Raw genomic sequence first — 24,097 nt, forward strand, 5'->3', positions numbered from 1 at the left:
ATTGACGTGCAAGAAGATATTTCGCGACGAATACATTTTAGAGTCAAAGTAACCTCGTATATTATGTACTATTTTTACTTTCTCACTGCACTTGCCTGTAGTTGTAGTATTTGTAGTTTTACTTGTTTTGTTTTGTTTGTTCTCTTACTAATCTATTAAACACGTTTCTGTTACAGAGCAAATTCCTACGGAAGTGTTAGGTTTATAGAAGTAATAGTTAAGAATTGTTACAATTTTCATTGATATTGCTTCATTTGTGTTTCAGGAAATCATCGTGGGATAAATAGAAGAAAGAAGAAAGAAGAATGTATTTCATGTATTTTGTTTCAGATTGCTTAGTTTATGTTTTAATAATTTAGATTTATAGTTAGGTAGAATGTAATAGTACGTTTCAGGAAATCTTCGAAGAATATATTTTCTATGTATTTTGTTAGATGATTAGATAGGTAGGATGTAAACGAATTTAGATTTATAGTTAGGCAAATTCTTTTTCAAAAAACTCTTTCGTTGGTTGTTTCCTTCGTTGGTTGCACTTTCGTTTATTGCTTCTTCGATCAGTGATCGCTAATCACAAAAGATCTTTAATAATGGAGGGTGGTTGGGAATCGGTTAGGGCGGGTCTCCATTCGCAGCAACCTCCACGTGGTGAGACCTGGGTAATATTATTTAGGGTTTAATTAATAATCGTATCACTCTTAGCTAGGTAATGCAATTATTAATTAAAAACTGAATAATATTAGCAAATTGGCTGCGATCCGCTTTGCATAGATCATCATAAATATAGAACTTCTTTGCTAGGTTAGTTTTGATTCTCATTGATTCATCAAAGATTCTAGATTATTGTCAGAAATGAGGTATACGTGTAGATCTTTCACCCAATGTATGTCACTCGCAACGTTACCAACAGATTTAGAAACGAATTTCAATCCTTTTCATAGTCAACTCACACGGTAAGGTGGCCCTAAAGCCCCAGACAAACGCCTTCAATTACTTAATTCAATATATTTTCCACAAACGTTTGTAATTTTTCTACAGTAATATATACACAAAAATCTGTCACAGTTTGCTACGATTAAAAGTTTTCCGTTCTGCAGCGTTCAGTCGTTCACTAAATGTAGAACGCTGTCTCTGGTAATACCGATTTCTCTTAAAGTGGCTGCCAGTTGATCCAATCTCCTCGGCGAGTAACTGAAATTCGAAACGATTGCTCTGCGAATGGGAAATCTAGTTGTGCAACTTGTGGAAATGCAGATTTTGGTCGATGTAGTCTTACCCGCTGAGAATGATTTTGTATCCTCGTGGCACCGTTCGCGCCATCGCTTTGTCTAGCAGTTGGTAAAGTCGAGCTATCGGTTCGTCGGCTGACACGTGCACCAGGTAAACGGTACCACCGTTAACTGACCTGACCTTCAGTCGCAGTTCACCTGGTCTTCCCGATGGCTCGTTGATCTGATGCAGAATTGGCGGCTGAAACGCACGAAATATATTTAAAAAATTGTCCACGCGAATCGATTTCACAAATCGTACGAAATTTGTCAGAATTCGATGACTAAAATTTTTAAAAAGGTTCCCTTACTGCACTTTTCTTAACCGGTGTCGCGGATTTCGCGACGCGCGGAGTTCGCTTGACCGCGCTATTTGTCGTTTGCAAATTCGAGAACCGCGTGGGATCGAGTTTACCAAAATCCATGGCCGCCTTAACCCTGGTTATGGGCTTCGAATTAATGGACATGCGAGAGCTTGGTAAGCTGGCCGATCTCGTCCGTTGTCGAGCATGATCTTCAACGATTTCCGATCGACTGGAAACAAAAATGAGATGAAAAGATATCGATCAAAGCAATTAACAAAATATTAGAAGAGTATTTTACGTGGACGGTGGTTTAGACGACGATCTATCGGTGGAACCGTGGTAACACCTTCCAGAACTTGGAAACCTTAACAGACCCCTGGATTTCAATTGTCCTTCTCGACCGGAAACATCAAAGTCTGCATTCTTCGTTGCCAGATCTCGCTTGTAAAGATCAATTCGAAGTGAATATCTTTTTACCCGTAGAAAATTCTTATTCAGAAATTACGTCCAAGAGGTTTCGGTTCGTTAGAGTCAGTCTTAAATGGTGTTTGTTAGATTTTTGCAGTATTTTCAAATATTACATGATAACCTTTCGATTGAAAGAATTTGTTCGTTTTTCCTCAACATTTATTCCAATCCTCCAAATGCTCGATCAACCGTCAAGTATGCGCTCACGCAGTAAATGTAAATTCTAACGTGACGCGAACTTTACTTGTTATTTTACTGGACGTCGCCAATACGGTATAATTTATGTAATTTGCACCGCATGAATCATAGAATGGTTTCATTGTTTCTACATTTCTGTTCGTCATGCAATGATGTGTCGAACGAAAGTTTAAAGAACTATTCCTTTTGTCGCGTAAATATATCCTTTTTAGTTTGCAAAATAAAACAGAATGTTTCCATATACATATTTTTGGACATATTGAACAATGATTCATTGATATTTACCTTCTCTTTTCGGTTACTTATACCCAATTCGGCGTTAATGTGCGATTGCAGATGCGTGTCCGAACAAATGTTATTATGCGACGCCAGAATCTGAGAACGCAGAATGTACATCTCGATCGGTGGCGTATCTACCGACGGGCTTTTCGATTTTAACGACCTGTTGGCAAGCATTTAACCCTTGAAAAATTACGTCGATAAGCATTTGCACGGAAAGAGCGTGCAAGAAGGTCGAAACATAGCGAAAAATAGAACAACACTGCATTAAGAAAAATTAAATGATTGCATTGCGTGTCGCGTGTGTCATCTCCATAAGTGGAGCCGTTTCATCGATTTCAAGATCGTTTCTATTTCTTTAAATGGAACTATACATTCTTTCTTTTTTATACAGTAATCGATGCGTTGCTTTACTCTGTATATAGAAAGTCTTAAATTATGTAAATGGAAAAACGGTTAGCGACCCAATTGCTTGAGACACCCTGTACATTCTATATCTACTATACCTAGCTGTCGAAGCCGCTAACGACGTGGAAAAATCGCTGTTGGATAGATTATCTTTCGAAAGCGGAGGGCGACGACTCGACTTCTGGGACACGGTGCCTGGCCTACGAATTCTGCTCGATAACAGCGCGTTATCAGCTGGTGGCTGCTTTCCCAGCCGATAACCTTGACCGGGAAAGTCCACGACACCGTCCATGTACATTTGGTGTCTGCGATCTTCTACCTGATAAGTTTCGACGCGAACGTTTCATCAGTTTTTTTAATTAAAAGTCTGAAATTTTCATAATTCGAGCCAAAGTTTTTTACGAGATCTGTACTTCACCTTGAAAGGCACTCCATTCGGATAGGTTTGTTGCAACTCGGAGGGGAAATAACCGTCCAAAATGTCACGAATGAACGATACCGTCTCTGGATCGTCGTAAGAGCGCAATATGCCGTCTTGAACTATCATTCCATTTTTGTAGAATTTTAAAGACATGCAAGAAGGGGTCTTCGAACAATTGTTAAATAACACTCGATTAATCTCCTCTCTACGAGACCGTCGGAATTAATTACGTTCGGATTATCTCGTCGGCGTTACATGAACGCCGACGAAGAAACGAACGTTTGAAAAAAAAAAAATAAATCTCGGTCCACTCGGCGCGCGTTAGAACGTCGTAACTCTTTTACGATCATAAATCATATTCGTCGTTATTGTTCTCACGTAACCGGTGGGAGTGATTAACGTCAACCTTCTGCGTTTCATTAAAATGCATTGAGGCCGCAGGATTGCCGTCGAAAACTGACACCGCGGTTACGCGACCACGAATATCGATGGAACGCATCCAGCGATTAGTGTCGTATAAAATTAAGAGAAAAGAATGCACACGAACGCGCTGAGCCGCATTGTTCGATCGGAATGCGTGATCATGAATAATGCTCGCGTTTACAATCCAGACGTATTTTGCAAATAGTATACACATTTAAACCTTGGTTGGTATCGTTGGGTCATCCTATATTCTGTTTGCATTTTTTACTGTTCCTCGTTATTAATAATATTAATATTTTTTTGAATAAATCCCTTGTGTGTGACAAAACTATTCATCGCATTTTCTATAAAACACCAACGTGAATGATGTAAAGGAGTTGTAAAGGACAGATTGTAACGAACAAATCTTATCAACATGGTACGAATTGGTTATGGTTCTTTATAGCTTATTGTAACTGTCTGGTAGAGTGGGTTTTGTGATTTACACCGCATAACGCTTCTTTCCTAATGCAGCAATGTCTATTCCAAAACGTTTTTCTAGTACTTAGTTACACTTCCTCAATCTCACATACTCTCCATAGTTCTTTTTCCTTTCTCCTCCAGCACATAGTTGTTACCGTGTCGTTACCACACCTTGGTCTTGCAATCATTATGTAATCTTTTTTGTGTTTAACATCCATTATATGTTATTGGATTGTTCTTTCTTCTCTTAACCAATCCGATCTTGATGTTATTCTCGACAGTCTTCATTAGAAAAAAGAATTTTCTTTACTAGCAACTTCCGCGTTACTCTTGTCCGCCTTGGGTAATCTTTTGGACATTGTGTTAAGTGCTGTTCGCGATAAGTGTAAATTATCACTCACGCAAATATACAAAATTATACATTTTTTTTCTAATATTTCATCCTTGTAGATAGTAGACACTCATAGTCGACAAAAGTCATTTCGTAATCTTTTTAACAATATTTCATTCGTTTCCATAATAATTCTTTGCGCCGTGTCTTTCGATACGTTCATTACAATCTGTTCAAAGTGCAGAATACGCTGCCAGAGTGAAATAACCTATTTCTTCGAAAACTAATTCGAAACGTCACGATGAACGAGCAGCGATTTACTTTGAACGTTGCCCCGTTTCCTTTCTCGTTGTGCTGCACGTGAACTTCACCCTTTCCCGCGGCTAAGTTGAGCTGATCGATGTTCGCGATAATCTGCTCGTAACAAGTCCCGATATAATTACTGAAATGCATCGGTAAATCGGTAATTAATCGGATCGATTGTCACCCTGGTTAAATAGTGGCGTATACTCGATTTACTTGGAGGCCGTTTCAGGGCATTTCGGGCTGTTCGTATCGCCTACCCAGATCAGACCGTAATCGGCCAAGAATTTCTGCAAAACGGGGACACGGTAATTTCGCGTCACGATAACGCTGTTACGACTGTATCGTAATCCGTCTAAATATTTCGTTTCCACGTATGCTACTACAAATAGTTCAAGGTAGGAAACGTTCAACCTCCATCTCATAGATTCTGTGCTCCAACATGAGGCATCGTCTGTAAAGGTACTCCGAGTGGTCGGTTTGGATTCGTCGTTGTTGCTGCTCCTTCTTCCGCAGGGTCTCCTGGTTCTGGCTCTTGGTTTCCCAGTCCTTGACCTGCGTCAATTCGACACTCATTATCGAGAGGTAGAGGGCGGGCAAAAACAGCGGCGAACCTTCCGTTTCAGACGGATGATCTCTTGATCCCTCGTCTTCAATTGATCCTCGCTTCTTTTCAGGTTGCTCTGCACCTTCTGCATCTGAGACTCGACGAAGTACAGCTGCTTCGTCAACGCGTTGATCAGCTCGCTCTCTAATGATCCGTGTCGAAAGTAAAAAGATGAAATTTTCGTTACGTTACTTTTACCGATACCGGGTATCTACCTTCCTCGATGATAGAATTGTCTGGCACGAAAATGTTCGACGGTTTGGCATTGCTTTGGTTCCAAAATTTTCTCCCACCGCTAAACGTCGTGCTGGAAGTCTAAAGGGAGAACTGACAAAATAACCTTCTACGTGCAGCTGGTTCGATAAAGGGTATCAGCGCGAACGATATTCGTGACACGGACGGAATAGTAATTGGCTGGCATGCTTGCATAATTAAGGAAATAATGACGCAACTACCGTTTTATCAATCCTCTTGCCAACACGATTTACGTCTTTCCTCCAATCAAAGTTTGTGCTTTCCAACGTGGCGCTTTTCGCGCGTTCCAGCTCATCCTCGTTGCCCACTATGTAAGTCGACGTCGACGAGACTCTTTTCAGTCTACGAAAAACGTGCAATTATAACCTAGAGGTCTTAGAATCGCGACTCGAATTAGTCTAATATTTCGTAGGTATGCCATTCAAATCACGCGTAAGTGATGCTTAGAGTCTATCGATTCGATGGGTTGTACAAAACTATTAGTACTTGTGATTGGTATTTTGGCCCGGAGTCGATGCTGAAGAGCACTTTGCGTGTTTCTTTCGTGGCTGCGCGGAATGATTCGGCTGGCTCATCGTGCGTCCGATGACATTTATCAGTGGGTTTTGATATCATTTACATTGGAAATTTTTGCTGGAAATTCCGAAAATATTCCGACTATCGACGTTGCATTCGAAACACAGGAGGTTTAGAATGTGGTCGTGAACTTCGCAATTAGTGACAATACGTGGTCGAACGAACGATCGATATAACGTCTGTGTCGATTATCTTGCCTGCAAACTTTGCCTGCACTGTTCTCTTACAACCAATAGAATGCCTTTGCCATTGACTTCGATTTAAAAGTAATAAGTAGGTCGCATTTTGTTGTATCTTTTATCTTTATTAACTGAGAATTGGAAAACAAACTAGGAATTGGTTGTCTAGATCAAGTTCAAATAACATATAAAAGATAAACAAGAATTAATGTGTCTTGCTCTTTTATTATATTTTTCGATAAGGTAATACTTTATTCTAGCTTGAACAATAATGATAGAGCGAGGCACTTAGTCTTAACATATTAACCTATTTTCCGTATCTAGGAATGACGCCGATATTTGTTTAAATTTTAACGCGTGAGAAACGTGTTAAAGTATAGTATAAATAAAAATTCGAATTATGTTTCACGTTGAACGATTGAAAGCTTATTTAAACTCGAACAAGAGTAGTAAATAAATCGCTGCGTTACATCATCTATAATTTATTATCCTTCCCTACCAATTGATGGTCGCAGCGTGGAAATTTTGTCAGTCATTCCGATACTTTGTACAACTGATTCTGAGTTTGACTTTATTTGAATTTCGTATTTTTGCGTCACGTCCGTTTATGCTGGCCGCTTCGCATAAATCGATCAAAAATACTCGAAAGGTCGATTGCTTCCGAGAGTAGACGAAAGGTGTCGAGAAAGGTCGACGCGTGACGACGCAGAGGCGTCGATCGATCGGCGCGCGAACGCGTGTGTTTAGCTACGCGTCACGTGATCGCTGCGCCTCGAAGCAGCGGGCACAAGGGCGCCGCGACGAAACGCTGGAATTTCGTGTGCTCGTGATTTCGTGCTCGCTTCAGCGACGTGTGGTTCATGTGTCATTTGCGTGCGACGCGAGATTCGAACAGTGCGTGATCCTTTCTACCGTGAAACGATGCTGCGGAGAGCGTGAAGCGTCGACGGACGAATATACGAAAATGCGAACGGAGGGGCGAGCTGTTGTTCAGAAGGTCTTCGCCGGAAGAAAAGACGGGCTGAAGGTGAATCACTGTCAGAATCGATCGCACCCGTCACCCCTGTTTCCCATATTCGTGACGAGAGCCACGGCCACGTGGATATATACGAGCGGACATAACCTCAAACTCGATGACAAGCGTCTCGCGGTTGAGGTTAGAATACATCGAGCCGCGAGAAACGTTCGTTCGTGGCCTGTATTTTATAGTATTTTTGAATCGTTTCGTGGTAAAACGAGAGGGTTCGTGCGCTCGTCGAATACATATTTCGATGACGCAACGACCGACGACTCCGTAATCGACGAAATACGAGGCGTCGAGACGTCGATATCGCGCTAGTTATCTCGATAGCCGGTACGTGAGATTCGAACAATTACCTTGGACGCTTTGTGCGTCAAGTTTGTTTTCGTTATTTGGATCTTAGCTGTTTCGTGTCAGTGCTTGCTAACGCAAACTTCGGACCATAATGAAACCTTGGACTTTTCGTAGATAATGAATTATCGTGATCGACAATTGTGTATCTCCTGGTCGTCTCTCTCTTGCATCGTTTAAATATATTTCTGTCAATGATTCCAGACGGTAGATCAGTTAAATTAGAGAATTTGCCTCGTCACTTACACTAATCTACAGAACCGCCAGTCGCAGCTGCCGCGAAACGACAGATGACTTAGTTTTGTAAATACCAAGCGTAGGTTCTTTTTTTTTAAAATAACGCTGTATGTACGTACTAGAATAGAAAGTGGAAAATTGTATCCAGTTATGAATAGCAAGGGAAAGTGTTTTAATCTGTAGAAAATTGAAAGTATAGTTACGTTTACCCTTTGTATTTAACAACTTTAGAATTAATTGAACGCTGTTGCATCTGTGCAAAGCAGTTCCCTCTTGAAACAGAGGTAAATTGTACGATTAAAATATTCAAATATTGACTTCTTTCTCGACTTTTCGAAGCTGTTCAAAGCGCCGGTGCTCACGTATCTACCCGTGTGGGTGGAGTGACAGTTCCCTGGCGGAGCCGGTCTGCTTTTTGGAATCACTGACGTGTTATTGATAGAACAAATCTCGCGACAGTTGCCTCTGTGAAATTGCGTTTAGTTTGGAGAAAGAAACGGAAGACAGTGTTTGTTCCTTTAGTGGTCGAAGTGTGAAAAGGAACGTCTGTTTGGGCGTCGGTGTGTCGTTTTCAAGTTTCAAAAGCGATTCGAACGGATAGCTCGGGTGTACATTTCCCATCGAAGACGATGAATCGAATAATCAGGGGGTAGAGAACGTCACGAGGGCTCACATGTTCGATCTCATGCCGGCCGGCGTAAGAATTCCATCGAGCGTCACGCGACCAGATTGGGATTATAAACTAAATAGGGTCAACTGCATAGTAATTAAGAATGACGCGTATCCGGTAGTGAAATCCAGAAGAATCGAATTCCAACAGCAGCTCAGGTTCGCTTCTTGAATCGAAAACGAAATTTTTATCCTAAATGTGCATGTCTTTTAACAAATATCTGGCTTTGTTTCAGCGCTGTTATATTGCATATCGTTGCATATCGAACTCGTTGATGTATCTATCTTTAAACCATTCTTCACGAAAAATAAATTACATAGTAGTTAGTAATCGTCTACATAGTTATGTGAAGGCACGAATAATATTTAAGATGGATCATTACCAACATTCCACGTCTATAGAAATAAACCGAATTACACAGTTTTAAAATTTCTGTTGTTCGTTCAGGTTTAACTGAATATCTGCTGAATCGATTTTGAACGAACTACTAATACTCTGTTGAACATACTAAATAATTATAAGTAAAATTTAGTTGTGTCTGTACCTGTCTGTTTGCATCCACGTCACGAGAAAATGACTTAACGTACCCCTAAAATAGACAAACTTAAAATATCAGCTATATAGAGGATCATCGGGGACGTCTAACTATAAAAATGTACGATATCTCGCTTACGCTTGCTTTCACAGCGAAAGTATCTACGGCGTAATTTGTTTGAGATTAAATTTGAAGAGGTTTTTGTTCTATACAACTTATGTAATATACAGGACATGACTAAGTTTTACGTATTTTATTTATATAGAAGCACGCAATACGGTCGTGAAATTGCGTACGACGTAATAGTTTCACAACCAGCAATGCCCTGACGAAGGTATCGAACGATAAAGAGCTGCATTACACGCTATAATCGTTCAGCATAGAATATAAACGGTAGCTTGTAAGTTCGCGTTGATCGATCGGTGAAAATTGACCCGTCAAGTTTCGTTGCAAGCGTCCTTGCGATAACGATTCACACTCGAGACATTAAACCGTAAACGAGTAGTCGACGGAAAACGCTGTTTCAAGGAACACATCACCGTACCCATCTCAAGCAGTAAATCGATACATCGACCCTTTCTCACATCCTGTTGCATTTCTTCGATAACGAAGCGCCAAGTTGTACGATTAAAAATTGTGAATGTTCACTCGATTGCATTACTTCTAATTTTGTATCGTTGCTCTAAAAACCAATAAAAAGAAAGCTATTATTCCACCCGCTTATCGTTTGGCAAACAACAAAAGAAATGCAAGAATGAAATATTGTCACCTAATATTCAGTGCATTCATCATTGATAGAATCGGTTCGAGCAATGTTTATGCAGCCGAAGCAAGAAACACGAATCGAATAAAGAAGTACTTAGCGCGATGACTTTTTTATGGATCGAAAGAGCCATGCGCGTAATATGTATTCGATCGTCACGACGTCAAGCACACGCGTGGTTTACTGTTCAGTTCTCACGTGTCATTATTGTAGAGACCGGAATTTCAATTTCTAATTACTACGAACGTTCTCGTATATTTTTCTCGACTACTGGTAATCATGCATCGAAATATCCAATTTTAAAAGATATCTTTTACAAATTCTTTTAACTCATTGTCTGTCGTATGTGGATGATAGGACTTTTCATTAAGGGGATACAAAAATTAATTCTCGAAGCGAGATGTTAGGCAAAATTCATTTAGATAGGCTTCGTGAATTTCGATGAGGTTACTCCGTACTTTTGAGTGACCGTAAGCTTCTGAAAATTCACGTACGATTCAAACTTTAGAAAGCGAAGAGAAGTCTGACTCGTAACGTCGATTTCGATTAGCTAGTTTCTAAACATTGTTATAATGGAAAAGTAATAAGCGGTTACGGGGATGGTCTCGGTTTCAGATTGCAATTAACACCCATTATCCGGTGTTTTTTTCTCTGTTATTTTTTCCTCGATCACGTGGTACGTCGACAGCGCTGATACGATCAGCATTACCCCCGAAAATTATCGGCGGTTTCGATCGTGACGACGCCGCGTGGTCGTTGACGAATCGTGATTGTCGCGTTTCATCGTTCGCGATCCTTGCGGATTTCCTACAACGCTTGATGGCCGATTGAAAAGCAAAAGTGGTGGGGCCTAGACGATAGTCCATGCCTCGTGGTCCGGTCGCCTTTCAGTGTCGACTGTTCTCCTCGTCCGGGATAAGCTTTCGTTCCTTTACGACTTGCTGCCTTTGGAGTCCGAACGCTAATCAAGATTACGCCGTGGATCTTTGCTGAGCATCGGGTCTTCGTTCGAGCATTAACCGAGAACTCTAACGAACGTTCGTCCGATTACCTCGGAGCAGAGGATAAGAACATTCATTCAACTCTGTTAATTCGATACCCTGGGCTGCGGAGTCTTCGCGATCGTTTCATTATCGCGCGATACGCGGATGTCACTGGCCACGAGGTTCAGCAGCGAAAAAGCACAGGTGATAGTCGTTTCTTGGGCTCCTGTGATGTAAACATTAGTGTAGTTGGACATCGATCGCGAGGAATCTGATCAGAATCGATCGTTTGCCACGTGTTTCGCTGTAAGTAACCGTTTTCTATTTTCGATCTAAACCACGTCCAGCAATGTGGTATAGATCGTTTACAACCGACGATTCACAGTGCACCTTCATCTATTATTTTTAAACTATGCAGTGAATACACGAAATGTAAATCGGTCGTAAGAAACGATATTTTACGAGTTCCATGACGCGTTTCGCGATAATATTTCGCGATCAACGTTTCTCGAGTCTTCGTTTACAAACGTTGCGGTCCTTGCTTACCATAATTTACCCGTTTTTTTTTTTGCACCATCATCGTATTGCCGTTGACGGTCGTTGCCGCGCGTGCCTCGAATATCGCCGAATATACGAAACATTCTTGCGAGCTGTGAGAATTTTTGATATCTTCATTGAAATAATAACGTAACACAGTTCTGTGATTGTCGAGAACGATACAGTTGACTCGGTTGTAACGAGCACCGGGAAACGGAGAAAATTTCCTCGTAATCATTACTCACTCTGTCAGTAACGAGTTGTGTCATATTTTTTTTTTTATTTCTCGACGAGAAAAGCAATCAGTCCACGAATTTGTTTAATACGCGCGATTATTTACATTACGGATTTCCTGCAATCGAGTGTTAAATACAATGTGTAACGGGGAATTACAATTCACCGCGTGTGATTATGTAATATCGACATGAATCGCGAGGAAGAGCAAGGCTTGACAACAGAATTGTGTCATTCGAGCACGTGTCTCGCTCGGTCGACGTCGATTCAAACAGGAAACCAGGCGTCGCGAAAAGTCACCGCGATACAGATACTGACACAGTTAATGTTTCCTTTGTACGAAATTTGCATCAAGTATGAATAAGCTTCGGTTGTTCGAAGATTCTCGTGTGAGCACGTGACTCTTCGTCGTCATAAGTAACGTCATACACTTATTACGTGTGTATGGTTACAGACAGGGCCGACACAAAAGTAAAAGACTCGTATTTGCAATTTATATCAGCGCAAATCATGATTTTACGCGAAAGTACCTTGAAACGCGATCTAGCAATTTTAACGAATTTGATATATTTGCACTAACGTTATCGAAGTTCAAGGACATTGCCGGCCCGTCGAGTCGGTGCCTAGTCCGCCGTAAAGTCGGCCGTAGTTGCAGAAAAAAAGTTACACGGTCAGCAAGATAAATCATCGGAAGTTTATTCGCAATGAATCACGTAGCGGCGACGTCCGCGAGAAATTCATGGCTGTAAAAGTACGATCGATCCGCGAAAAGTAAAAGTAAATAACCAAACACGCACGATGCTTGTTTTATCGTTTTTTCTCGTTCGCGATACCAGTTATCGGCACGAACAGGAAATTCATAACACGGTATGGAGATTATATATCGGTTATCGAGAGAACGTCGCTGGTCATGATTGAACGTTATAGACTACGTTCGTTTAAACTATTACTTTGTAATCATACGGTTAATACGCGCGTTTTATTCAATCGGATTCAGGAGTGTCGTAATAAAGTTATCGTGATTGCTGTTAATGACAGTCGTAAATCGTTGCAATATAAACAACACCGCTGTGGGGAACCTAAGCTTTCGCGCGAAGTGACTTTTCAAAGGATATTATAATCCAGGAAAATCACGATATTTTTGGAGTTTTTCGAACGAAAACTGATAGCAAATAGCGTACGCTGATAAAGGAAGTAGCACAGGTTGAAAAATAGTGCGATCGCGTCGTTTTCTCGGAAGGATGCGAGTCCTCGTTCGGGGAAACGTTTTCCTAGCTTTTCGCGTGATCGAAGTCGCGACCTTTTCAAACTGATGAATTTTCGAGCTCGTTCGTCGCATGCCGCGTATATGAGAACCGTGTCGGAATTTCATCACGCCCTCGCAAGTCGTCCACACGCCATTGTGTCCCGGGATACTTCATTCTCTTAGCGTCATCGAGTCGAAGACTCTAATAAAGCCGCGTTGCCGGCATTTCTTCCAACTCGAGATAACAGCGGGAAATCGATTTTATTTAGCCGCTACATACGCGGCTCATTCCACATAAATACATCGTACGCATAAGTAACGACTATAAACTTACGAAATGTAAAAGTTGATTACCCAAGTTACAGTTAACTTACAATATTATAAAAATTGTATACATATAATCTGTTCTCGACGATTATGCTTGACCTACTTTTTTTTTGTGTAAGTAGATTGATTATTTAATAATCCGTATCGTCACCGATTACACTTCGTCGTATTCGTTTCTCTAATAAATTAGTATCAACAACTCGACGGTATGAGTAATAGCGTAATTGCTTCGGCGTTTCTTTACAAGCATTAAAATGGGAAACAAATGCTTAATTAGAGTCGGTAGTTGGTTGTACAACGATGAACAAATATATAATTGTTTAATGATTGGCGTTGACGAGACCGAAGAATCTCGAGAACGCACAGCTTCGAGGAAGTTACATAAAAATGTGGCGAATCTTTACGATAATTTGTTGCGTGTAGTCGCGACGCCGTACTGTGATCAATTCACGACTCGAACGTGGAGGAGTGGATTGCATTAGATCTTGAAATTCGCATCAATTACGTACGATAGCTATCGCAGAGACGATAATAATCCGGATAGGATGAAGTTAATAGCTAAATCGTCGAGACAATTCAACCGTTCCTCAATGAAGTCCATTAATTCGTATTATCATTGCTACGATTTACGATCACATAATCTTATGATTAATTCATAAGTTCAATTGACAAATGATACATGAAATTCACGAAGAATAAATCTTCTAGCAGCTCCGATCAGACTATTGTTAAATAAGGAAATTAGGGGACGAGCTTCAGTCTGTTCTCAAAAATAAGAAAAGAGTAACCGGAATACAGCATTTTTATTTCAATATAAGATAAATGTACAACCTTTCGATCTTTACGTTCGACGAATGGGCGATTAATTGGTCTAATAAGCGGTCGAGTTGCTTATTGGAACAATTAACGACCCATTTCATTAATTGCAATGTACAATAAAATTCTGTGTTCCAGAATCCCAGGTGATCCTGGATCACACTCCTATATAAGGAAGTTGTCTCTTTTCGCACGAACAGTAACCAACGCACATGACGATGGAGGAGTCCCAGGGGTAAGGGAATAGGATTTAACGATTTGCATATTAAATAACACCGTGTTCGCTGTTAAACGGCAACAGGTTGCCAGTGACGCTGCAATTCCAACTCATTAACTCAATTCTCGACTGTAATTAAATCCGCTACCTTGTCGCGACTTATTTTCTCGTGCCGTTACGCCATAACGAAGGCAAAGAAAAAATAAAAATAAAAAGACGATTCGACATTGCCGCGCAAAAGTCTGGAGCACTTATCGATCTTCGATATAAACGAATCCTTTTTTGCATATACACAAAATGCTTTTCTGTGCATCATTTAACTTTATCGCGTGAATTTTATTTTATTGCGCTTTTTAAATGAATTTTATCGATACGTTTCAAGCAAAAATGGGGTTTCGTTAAAACAGAAATGTATTTTCTACATTTACATGCCGCCCAAATGGAGAACGATGCATGGAATTGTAACAAATGTTACTTGTCCTCGTACAAAACGATGAAACCTAAATAAATGATGAGCTGTAATTGAGCCAATTGATGGCAAGTGATGTGTACATACTTTTATTAAATCGAACGTTTCGATTGGTTAATTTTATGGTCCTCTTATGACGTGATACATGTTAAAGAAAAATTACGATAAATGTAAAATGTAATATACGTATAATGGTAAGGGGGATAAGTATATGTATCAAAAAATTGGAAGAATATATCTAAAAGAATAACGTATAAGCATGATATTAATGGAAGTATATGTGCATAAAAAGGTTCTATTTCTTTATAGAAGGTTGCTCCAAAGTTTTGAGCGACAACGTACACTTTTTCTTGTTTATAACAACTGATTCCTTGGTTCATATAAAAATGTCAATTGCATCTATTACGCAGATACGAAGATCAAAACATATATAAGACACGCTCACCATGCAGCCTGCGAAAACTGAGAGGTAAACGACTCTTCACGCTATAAAATCATAATGGAGAGAATGAAAAACAGTATAAGGAGGAATTACGAACGAATCAGAGACGTTAAGTAATAAATATCTAAACGTATAATTTGGGTCGCTATTAAAAGTGATAATAAATGCAGTGGAAATAAAAATATTCTAATACCACTTTCGACGTTTCCGCCTTAGATTGTTTCAGAGCAAAACCGTACACGAAAAGCCCTTAGTAAACATTGTTGAGCTTACGTAAGATCCAAGACTAATGATATACAAAGCGCTTTGACCGGAAATGTTAAATATAGTAGATTTTTGCCAACTACATAGTAGACACATCCGAGGCAGGATACAGTAGCTTTGTAATTTTTTTTTTAAATGGGCAAAATGAAGGCAGAAGCATCGAAAATACTGAAACATTTTCTTTTCTGTCGCATTCATTATTGTGCTCGATGCCCGCCAATTATCACGCGTGGATGTTTATTACTTCTGGAAGTAATCGAAGAACGAAAGAGAGAATTACTTCTTGGTCTGTTAGAGACGTTAAGTTCAATAGAGGAGGATATTTCGCCGATCACAGGGCGTGTTCGCGTTTGCAGACATGGTGCCAGCGCGGGTGGTGCTGTATATGCTGTCGTTTTCGGGATTCACTGTCTCGTTCATGATGAGGAACGACATCAACATCGCCATGGTGGCGATGGTGAAACCGCCACCGCCCTCATCCAACGACAGTATGATCCCGGAGACTTCTCAGTATTGTTACGTGACATCGAATGCATCGTACGCAAACAACAACACATTGATCAGATATGAGGTAGAGTTGACGATGAATTCATGAGAAATTGCATAGCACGTGAAATCCTCTCCACAATCCCCGAGTCATCAAAAGCACAAACAAGCATGAAACGTTCCTTCGAAAAAGAATATTACTTTATCTAAGAATTTTAAAAGTCACGAGTTAAATATATTTTGCCTGCATGTCGTGAAATGTTTGAAAACTAATGTCCCAGTTTCTACAGATCCTTTATGGTAAACTTTTGAATTCTTAGAACGAGTGTACGTCGAAAAATTGTCTGTATCGTTTTTCAAAGAATTCCGCTCGATAGGCGCCGCACCGCGATATCGATTATGGTGATTAAGTTACACGGGTCGCTTCGATAACATCCTAACGTAACTGAACAGTTAAGAAACATGTTCACGTAACGTCACGTGTTTAATCACCGTACACGTACGTTCTTCCATTGTGGTACCTCACCGTCGATGGAACATCGTAATTGCTGGTTTTGTGGCAGCGCGATAATTTCCACCGCGATTGAGAACGATAGAACGATTAGAACACCGATCACGTTACGATCACCGGTACGCGGAGACAGTAATTAAGTTTGTAAACACTTACGTAACCCTGTCGCCGGTTCATTTAATGGACAATGCGAACCACGATGCCCACTCGTGGTCAAAGACAATCACGGTTGCGGTTGTTTCACGGATTCCGCGAAAATATCGAGCTGGTTACGATCGTTAATCTTCATTGATCGGATCAGTCATGTCTGACAGGAGTTCGTTAAGAAATTGTACATGCATGTATCTTTGTTTGGCTTTGTATCTTGTTATTGGAAAATGCAAATGTTTATTTTCCGTTAGCATGCTGTGTAAGCTAATGCTGGAGAGGTGTTGCAACAATGTTGTCAGTTGCGAGGGACGGATTGTAGACAAGTACGATTATGTTTGTCACGCAGGATCAAGGGGAGTTCGAATGGAACCCGACGATACAATCCGCGATCAGCGGTTCGTTTTATTGGTGCTACATATTGTCGCAAGTGGTCGGGGGCGTGCTGACCCAATATTTCGGCACCAAGACGGTTTTCGGCGGCTCTCAGCTCATTACGGCGATCTGCAGCCTGTTGATGCCGACCGCCGCGGGGATTCATTACGGCGCCATGATTGCTCTGCGTAGCATACAGGGCATTGCCAGTGTAAGTGTAATCCACCGTCGAAAGAATTTAATCTTTGAACAGAGACACGTGCAGCTGATCCTGGGTCGCTTACGACCCGTGATACATTAAAGCAAAACCGCACCTTTCCAATCCTACGATTTTTTATTCTTAATCCTGAAGAATTGAGATAAATTTCTAATCAAGAACTGTGAAGTCAGCTAATTTTCGAATACAATAATTTGTAAATGCTCTATACGAGTAGGTTACAACGTTTGGTTTGAAATCACGATGAAACGTTGCTCGAACTGACGGAAAACTGTTGTTCCCAGGGACTCACGTGGCCAGCAATGTACGCTATCGTCGGGCACTGGATACCCCCTGTGGAACGTTCGCGTTTCATGTCTTCCTTCCAAGGTGAGCGTCCATCCTCTAATCGAACGTATTTTCTTTTGTATATTACAGTGAAACTTCGATACGTACGACGCGATAGTCCAGTCGCAATGACGGTCTTTTATTTTGCTTTATTGAAACACATGTGACCCAGCTAAATACTAACGCACGATTCTTTCAGAAAGCGGGAAACGGAATGAGAAAATCTTTCGTCTCTGCTCCGAACGTTTTGCTTTCAGTTAAAATTCACGGTTCCGGACCAAGAGCCACGTGTATCAATCGAATACGTGAAATCGCACGTTTACGCGCGAATGCGATTGTTTCATTCACTTTGTTCTGATTGGTTTAAGCTCCACGTGGTTGCATTCGCCGGACCGAGGGGTATACTCAACAGCGACCGCTCAATAGCATGAGAATGGCCGAGTATACTTCCAGCTGGTAGAATCAGCCGTGCTCGAGGAACATGTTTCGTAATACATTTCTCATCGTTCTGTATGTTGTCGGTGCTGCATCTACGAGAAAATCTGTACTTGTCTCTAGTTTTTCTTTACGACCAGCGATAAATACGATACAACCTCGCACAAACATTCACGGTTACGGACGATGCTCTCGATTGATGTACGTGTTTTCGCATCGAAACTTGTCACGATACGTTCTCTCGTCTTGTCCCATTTTTTTTTCGTTTACAATGCGTCGATGAAGTATCGCGGGCTAGCCTTGGTGCGTGTAAATCGTACACCCCTCTACTGACGTCGATAACGCGCTAGATTTTTAATTTCTGTTTCGTTCACGAACGTCGAGTCTCGATAGAAAATTTGTATTACTGTGCTCGACGTGGCAGGAAAGGGACGTATGCTCGCATAGAATTCACCATGAAACGCTGTACCATGTTAATAATCAAGGCTGGATTTTAACAGAGTCGTTTTCCTTTCGTAAACCAAAGAGATATCGTTGACGTCAGAGGTTTTCAATCCAGACTTTTCGGTTTTTATTCCGATTCGAAAGGCTCGCGGATCGAACATGTTTTTCTTTTTAATTCTCCGTAATGAAGAAACGTCGCGGCAAATTCGTAATTCCGTGAAAATTTTCGAACGCGATTAGTCAGATGAAATCCAGCGAGAAGCTCTTGATATATTTTCAGGTATAGAAGTTTCATTGTCCCACTGTAGCAGCCTCGACGTGCACTCATCCTCATCCTCTCGTACTAAGACTCTACTTGAATCGCTTTACAGGGTGAAATATAGCGCCACCGCTGAAGAGCGATCGTCGCCACGCATGAATCGTACACGAGCCAAGGCGAAGCCATTCGACAAGCATCATGTTTCAGCTTCCTTCCGGGTCGTAGGGTGAGCCACTCCTAACATCTAGATTATCTATATTCAGGGTTCAGCTTCGGCATCGGGATAACCTATCCACTGTGCGGATTCATCATCGCTCACTTCGGTTGGAGAGTGGTCTTCTACACGACAGGCAGTATCGGAGTGCTCTGGTGCCTTTTCTGGTACTTCTACGCCTTCGATACGCCCGCCGCGCATCCGAGAATATCACAACAGGAGCTACGGTATATCCAAGAAAGTGTTGGGAACCAAGTTCTTGGAACGAACGAGGTACTCTAACTATTGGTTCGCCATTACATTCTCGACTCACCTTTCCAGCCCGTGGCAATCTCAGTTTTCCACAAAAGTTTGGTCCCGCTAGTCTTATCCGGCTACTCGAGGATGATCAAAGTCGTTCTTCTTTCTTTTTTTTTGCAAAGAACATGCCAGTTCCGTGGAGGTACATTCTCACGTCGTGGGCAGCCTGGTCGATCGGGATCACTACGTTCGGAAGGATATGGGTGCATTACATCTTCATCATCTCTGGACCAATGTACATGAAGACGGTTCTGGGATTCAGTATTCAAGCGGTTCGTTCTTCGAATGTGCTTCGTGCGTTTCGCGAGATGACCGTCCTCTTACGAAAACGATTGTTGTCTTTTCAGAACGGGGTCCTGTCCGGTTTGCCGTTCATCTGCAGCTACTTCAGCTCCGTTTTGTTTTGCTACGTGGCCGACGTCCTTGTCACGCGACAGATTCTCTCGCTGACGAACGTTCGCAAGTTGTTCACCGCCGCTTGTACGTATCTCCATCGCGTTTAGAATGTTCCGAGTCATGTAAAATTCTCTAACGATTGCATTCCTCATTTGTACAGCGCAAGTAGTGCCTGGTATACTACTGGTGGTGATCGGCTATTTAGGCTGTGACATCATACTCGTTCTAGTGGTGTGGTTCATAGCCGTTACCCTTATCACTGCTGCCTATGCAGGGGCAATGGCAAGCATCGTTGATATCGCGCCAAATTTCGCTGGTAAGCTAGAAACACGAGATACCGCGTGCAATTGCAAAATGCGCTAAACGTACGTTTCTCATTCGATTGCCCTGCTTACAGGACCGATATTGGCGTTCGCGCAGACAATCCACATGACCGCGAGTTTCTTGTCTCCGGTTGTAGCTGGTCTACTCACACAGAAAAGCGTAAGTGAAATTTCGAACCGTAAAATTAACGTTCTTTGTTAAATACTCTCCGAGAGCGTTTCAAATCATTTAATTTTATATTAACACTAGACCTACCACGACCGGTCATCTGACCGGTTGAATGATTTATATTTTTTTATAGCAAAGACGAAAGGAAAGAATCGTCAGTCTTAAAACAGTCTAACAACGCGTATTAAAAATAGTTAAACTTTAGACGCGTGTATTTCCGAAACTAGTAGTGTTTTCTGCATAACTCAGCCATCGTTGGATGCGGCAAACCTTCCTCTTTAAAATGGTTTTTGGTTTTTGTCGATCGGAATTTTCGTTCTCGAGATATCGTAATTTATGTAAAGGGGTAATTTTTTTAATTCGACTATCGCTGTCTTCGTCTAACGCGTCGCGTCGGACCTCCTTGTCGCACGTTGACCCACTGACCGAATGAATGAGTGACGTCACGTTTACGATTTACTACGAGCACGTGCGGTGAACGACCTTGACAAGGCCGTAGTAATAATGTAAACAAACGCTTCGGACCCTTATATCTCCGAAACTAGCCACCGCATCGACTTGAAATTAAAATCGCTGTATCTCCGGAACTAATAAAGCTATCGATTTGTTCGAACGCTCGTTTTAAAGGGCATTTCATCATCTATCCGATAACTATAAAAACTACTATAATTTTTGCTGTCTTCTATGTTTATTTTCACATTTACTTTGACGCTACATACCCAAAATAGTTTCAGCACTTCCTATTGATCATACGACTAGTGTACGATAAAACTGGACCATAAATTATTTATTTAATTGAAAATGAATGTAAATTTGTATGCAGAGTGTTTGCATAATTACTATGCCATTTTTTCGTAAATAATTGTTTTCTCTAGAACCAACTACGCTATCGACTTGAAAGAAAATTCGTTTTCAAGGGCGTTTTATCTTCTATCCAATGACTATACTAATTACTATAATTTATGCTATCTTCTATGTTTATTTTCACATTTACTTTGACGCTACATACCCAAAGTAGTTTCAGCACTTCCTGTTGATCATACGTGTACGATAAAACTGGACCATAAATTATTTATTCAATTGAAAATGAATGTAAATTTGTATACAGGATGTTTGCATAATTACTATGCCATTTTTTCGTAAATAATTGTTTTCTCTAGAACCAACTACGCTATCGACTTGAAAGAAAATTCGTTTTCAAGGGCGTTTTATCTTCTATCCGATGAAAATTACTATTTTACTAATATTATTAAAGTACTAATGCACGTTTAGAGTAAAAGTATTGAATATTTTTGTGCGGGTTCTTAGCATTCAATGCTTTAGGATATCTTACGAGTAAACTTGAAAACACAACTTTCTATACTTGTAATGCAAAAATTAGAAGCACGTTCCGTCGTAAAAGAGAAAAAGAATGACCGGTCATGGTAGGAAAGTGTCGGTAGGTTTAGTGTTAAATGTCCCTGTCGAATCCAAAGTTACGAAACGTGGAACGAGAAATGCCACGTTGCATATCGATTGAAATAATGGAGAATTCGTTTCACAGCAAGCCCTCGACGCATGGAGGCAAGTGTTTGGCGTGACCGCGTGCGTCGCGTGCGGCACGTACGTTGTTTATCAGATATTTGGCACGGGCGACATCCAAGCGTGGAACTATCCCGACCAAAAGTATCCGCAATCGTTTCAAGAGGACTCCCAGCCTTTGAACGAGTTGCCCCACAAAAACGGGAAGATCGTTAAGAGCCGTTCGGACGTTCTCGACGAAGCGTAACACATTCGAACGCGACGAATAGCGCGAAACGTACGAGTTGTGATTTGTGCGGGAACTAATTGGCCTCGAGCCGCGAGGAGCCAGCCTCTGTATATAGGAAACATTTATTTTTTCGTAACGTCCCTGTATCTATGTAAATAGACCCGTAGTCCACGTGGGAGAAGCACTATAGAAGCCAGGGTATGTATATTGCAACGTTGAAATAACACTTTTACGAGGTTTTCCTTATCGCGTTACGTAATTCTCGCAAAGTTGCATTCGAGGTGGAAGCACAAATACTCGCAGCGCTAATTTCTAGGTTCGAGCTATGATCTTTAACGACCATGTGTTCGCGTATATTCTCTGTGATCAAAACCTTTTTCTTACGCGTCGAGACCTTAGCCGTTTATAGTCGGAACAAAATCTGTTTGGCTGCGCAAGGTCGCTGTCCCCTCCACGCGGTCTGATTACCTCCCCCACTCTGTCCAATCTCCTGTCGCAAGAGCGATCTTGAGCGGCTGATTCGCTTTGTTCCAAACGTAGAACATGTTCGTAAAATAAATGGTTCTCGTAAACGAGAGCAACCGTTTCCAAAACCAACAGAGGCACGCGCAGTTCTTGTTCAAGTTAAAATATTTTCTATCGCGAAAGGGTCAATTTAAATTGTTGCGAACAGAAGACTGATCGATGCTTTTTCCCCTTCCCCGGCAACGAAAGGTTGCTAAAACGTTTAGGAACCGTTGCTTCGCGCTATTATGTTCGAAGAGCTTGTGCGTGTTTGAGTTAGAAATTGATTATGACTTGATACGTGAAATTCGTATTTCTTGTTTCTTTCGAGGGTGTCAGCACACACTCCAGAGGGTTTCGTGTTTTTGGCTCGAAGAACGTTCTCGGTGACTTGTAATCAAGAATGTCTCTACAGCTTTGCCGGCGATACTTTTATCAATCTGTTGCATACGCCGTGCGAAAAGAGAGGTTGATGCGAATTTTACATTGTCTGTACTTAAGACATGTTGCACCTCTACAAACGTCAAATACGTCATAGAAAGTGGGTAAAGTACAATGTACAAAAACAAAAAGCAGATAGAGAAGTTATACTATACTGATTAGTGCCTTACATTAGGCAGTTCTCGATCATTTCTACCTTTATTTTACAAAAGAGATCTGATACAAAACTGTTGAGTGCACATAACCTACTTATTTAGTACTTAATACTTTCGTTGTTCCACCGTTAATTCGATCGTAACTTACTAGTCACTATTCGTCTCGAAGGTAAACACAAATTTGCAAAAGATAATAAATGTTCGATAGGAAACGTTTCGTTCTCTCTGGAGCTATCTCTCTCTCTCTCTTTTATTAACTTGAAACTTAATGATTCCATTCGTAAGATACACAAAGTTAAGAAATGATCCTTGCAAGTATTGTAATTTTAATTATTTTTATACTGGCCCCGTTTAGATACTATAACGATAAGCCACGTTGTTCTCTTTGTTCGTTATTTATAAGCGAGTACTTTGTTATACGCGAATACTTAACAGACTATAGAAAATGAATTATAAACAAATGTTAGGATTAATACTGTAATACAAAACTAAATAAAAATAATTCCTCACATTATTACGCGTATGAAACGGATAAGGGTTGTATACATAGGGAAGAGCCAGACTCTTCTTCCACAATTTATGCCCGACTGTGCGTTAGTTTAATGTACAAATAATTGTATATAAATGTATAATTGTCTACGTATACAGTTCTGTACTCTCCGTGTGCCATCTGCCAGCCACGCTACAATTGATATCACCCTAAACATTCATTCGAAAACATTACGTCGTAATCCAGAATTCGGTTGATACTCGAAACAGATTTAAATCTTAATAATCGTTTTCGAACGATAGAAGGACCACGAGTGTTTTTTCAAACTTAAATTACACGACATTGTAACAAAATCGATTTAACACCAGAAAATCTACGGTACAAACTACTGATACGGATATGTATGTGAACAAAAAATATACGATTACATATAATTTCACTAATTACACTGTGTCAGTAATTTTCCTTTTGCACAAAAAAAAGGAAGGTGAATTGTGTTTCCAAAAACTGAAAAAAGAAAATCGATCGAGAAACCGTTTCGTGACTATGAGTCAACGATTTC

General features: G+C 40.8%; 2 protein-coding genes across 2 annotated transcripts; one reads left to right on the forward strand and one right to left on the reverse strand.

Moving 5' to 3' along the window:
• Positions 1 to 1,097: 1,097 nt before the first annotated feature.
• Positions 1,098 to 6,300, reverse strand: LOC122395320. Its single transcript, XM_043392778.1, has 14 exons — positions 6,212 to 6,300; positions 5,926 to 6,067; positions 5,686 to 5,785; positions 5,478 to 5,614; positions 5,278 to 5,418; positions 5,080 to 5,153; positions 4,882 to 5,002; positions 3,342 to 3,509; positions 3,022 to 3,242; positions 2,522 to 2,678; positions 1,869 to 2,011; positions 1,577 to 1,799; positions 1,274 to 1,467; positions 1,098 to 1,188 (listed from the first exon to the last, which is right to left on the reverse strand). The coding sequence occupies exons 1-14, from the start codon at positions 6,298 to 6,300 to the stop codon at positions 1,098 to 1,100; spliced, it is 2,001 nt and encodes a 666-aa protein (XP_043248713.1).
• A 4,594-nt stretch (positions 6,301 to 10,894) lies between these two features.
• LOC122395358 (vesicular glutamate transporter 2) lies at positions 10,895 to 23,568 on the forward strand. The gene is made up of 12 exons (XM_043392856.1): positions 10,895 to 11,346; positions 14,339 to 14,435; positions 15,297 to 15,355; positions 15,949 to 16,163; positions 17,086 to 17,322; positions 17,613 to 17,697; positions 19,057 to 19,280; positions 19,430 to 19,579; positions 19,655 to 19,787; positions 19,864 to 20,019; positions 20,101 to 20,186; positions 21,739 to 23,568. Exons 2-12 carry the CDS (start codon positions 14,413 to 14,415, stop codon positions 21,961 to 21,963), a joined length of 1,593 nt encoding a protein of 530 aa, XP_043248791.1. The 5' UTR covers positions 10,895 to 11,346; positions 14,339 to 14,412; the 3' UTR covers positions 21,964 to 23,568.
• The last annotated feature ends 529 nt before the right edge of the window (positions 23,569 to 24,097 follow it).

The sequence above is a fragment of the Colletes gigas genome, unplaced genomic scaffold, assembly GCF_013123115.1.
Source record: "Colletes gigas isolate AHSC1104 unplaced genomic scaffold, ASM1312311v1 Colletes_gigas_Sc00001, whole genome shotgun sequence".
NCBI lineage: Eukaryota > Metazoa > Arthropoda > Insecta > Hymenoptera > Colletidae > Colletes > Colletes gigas.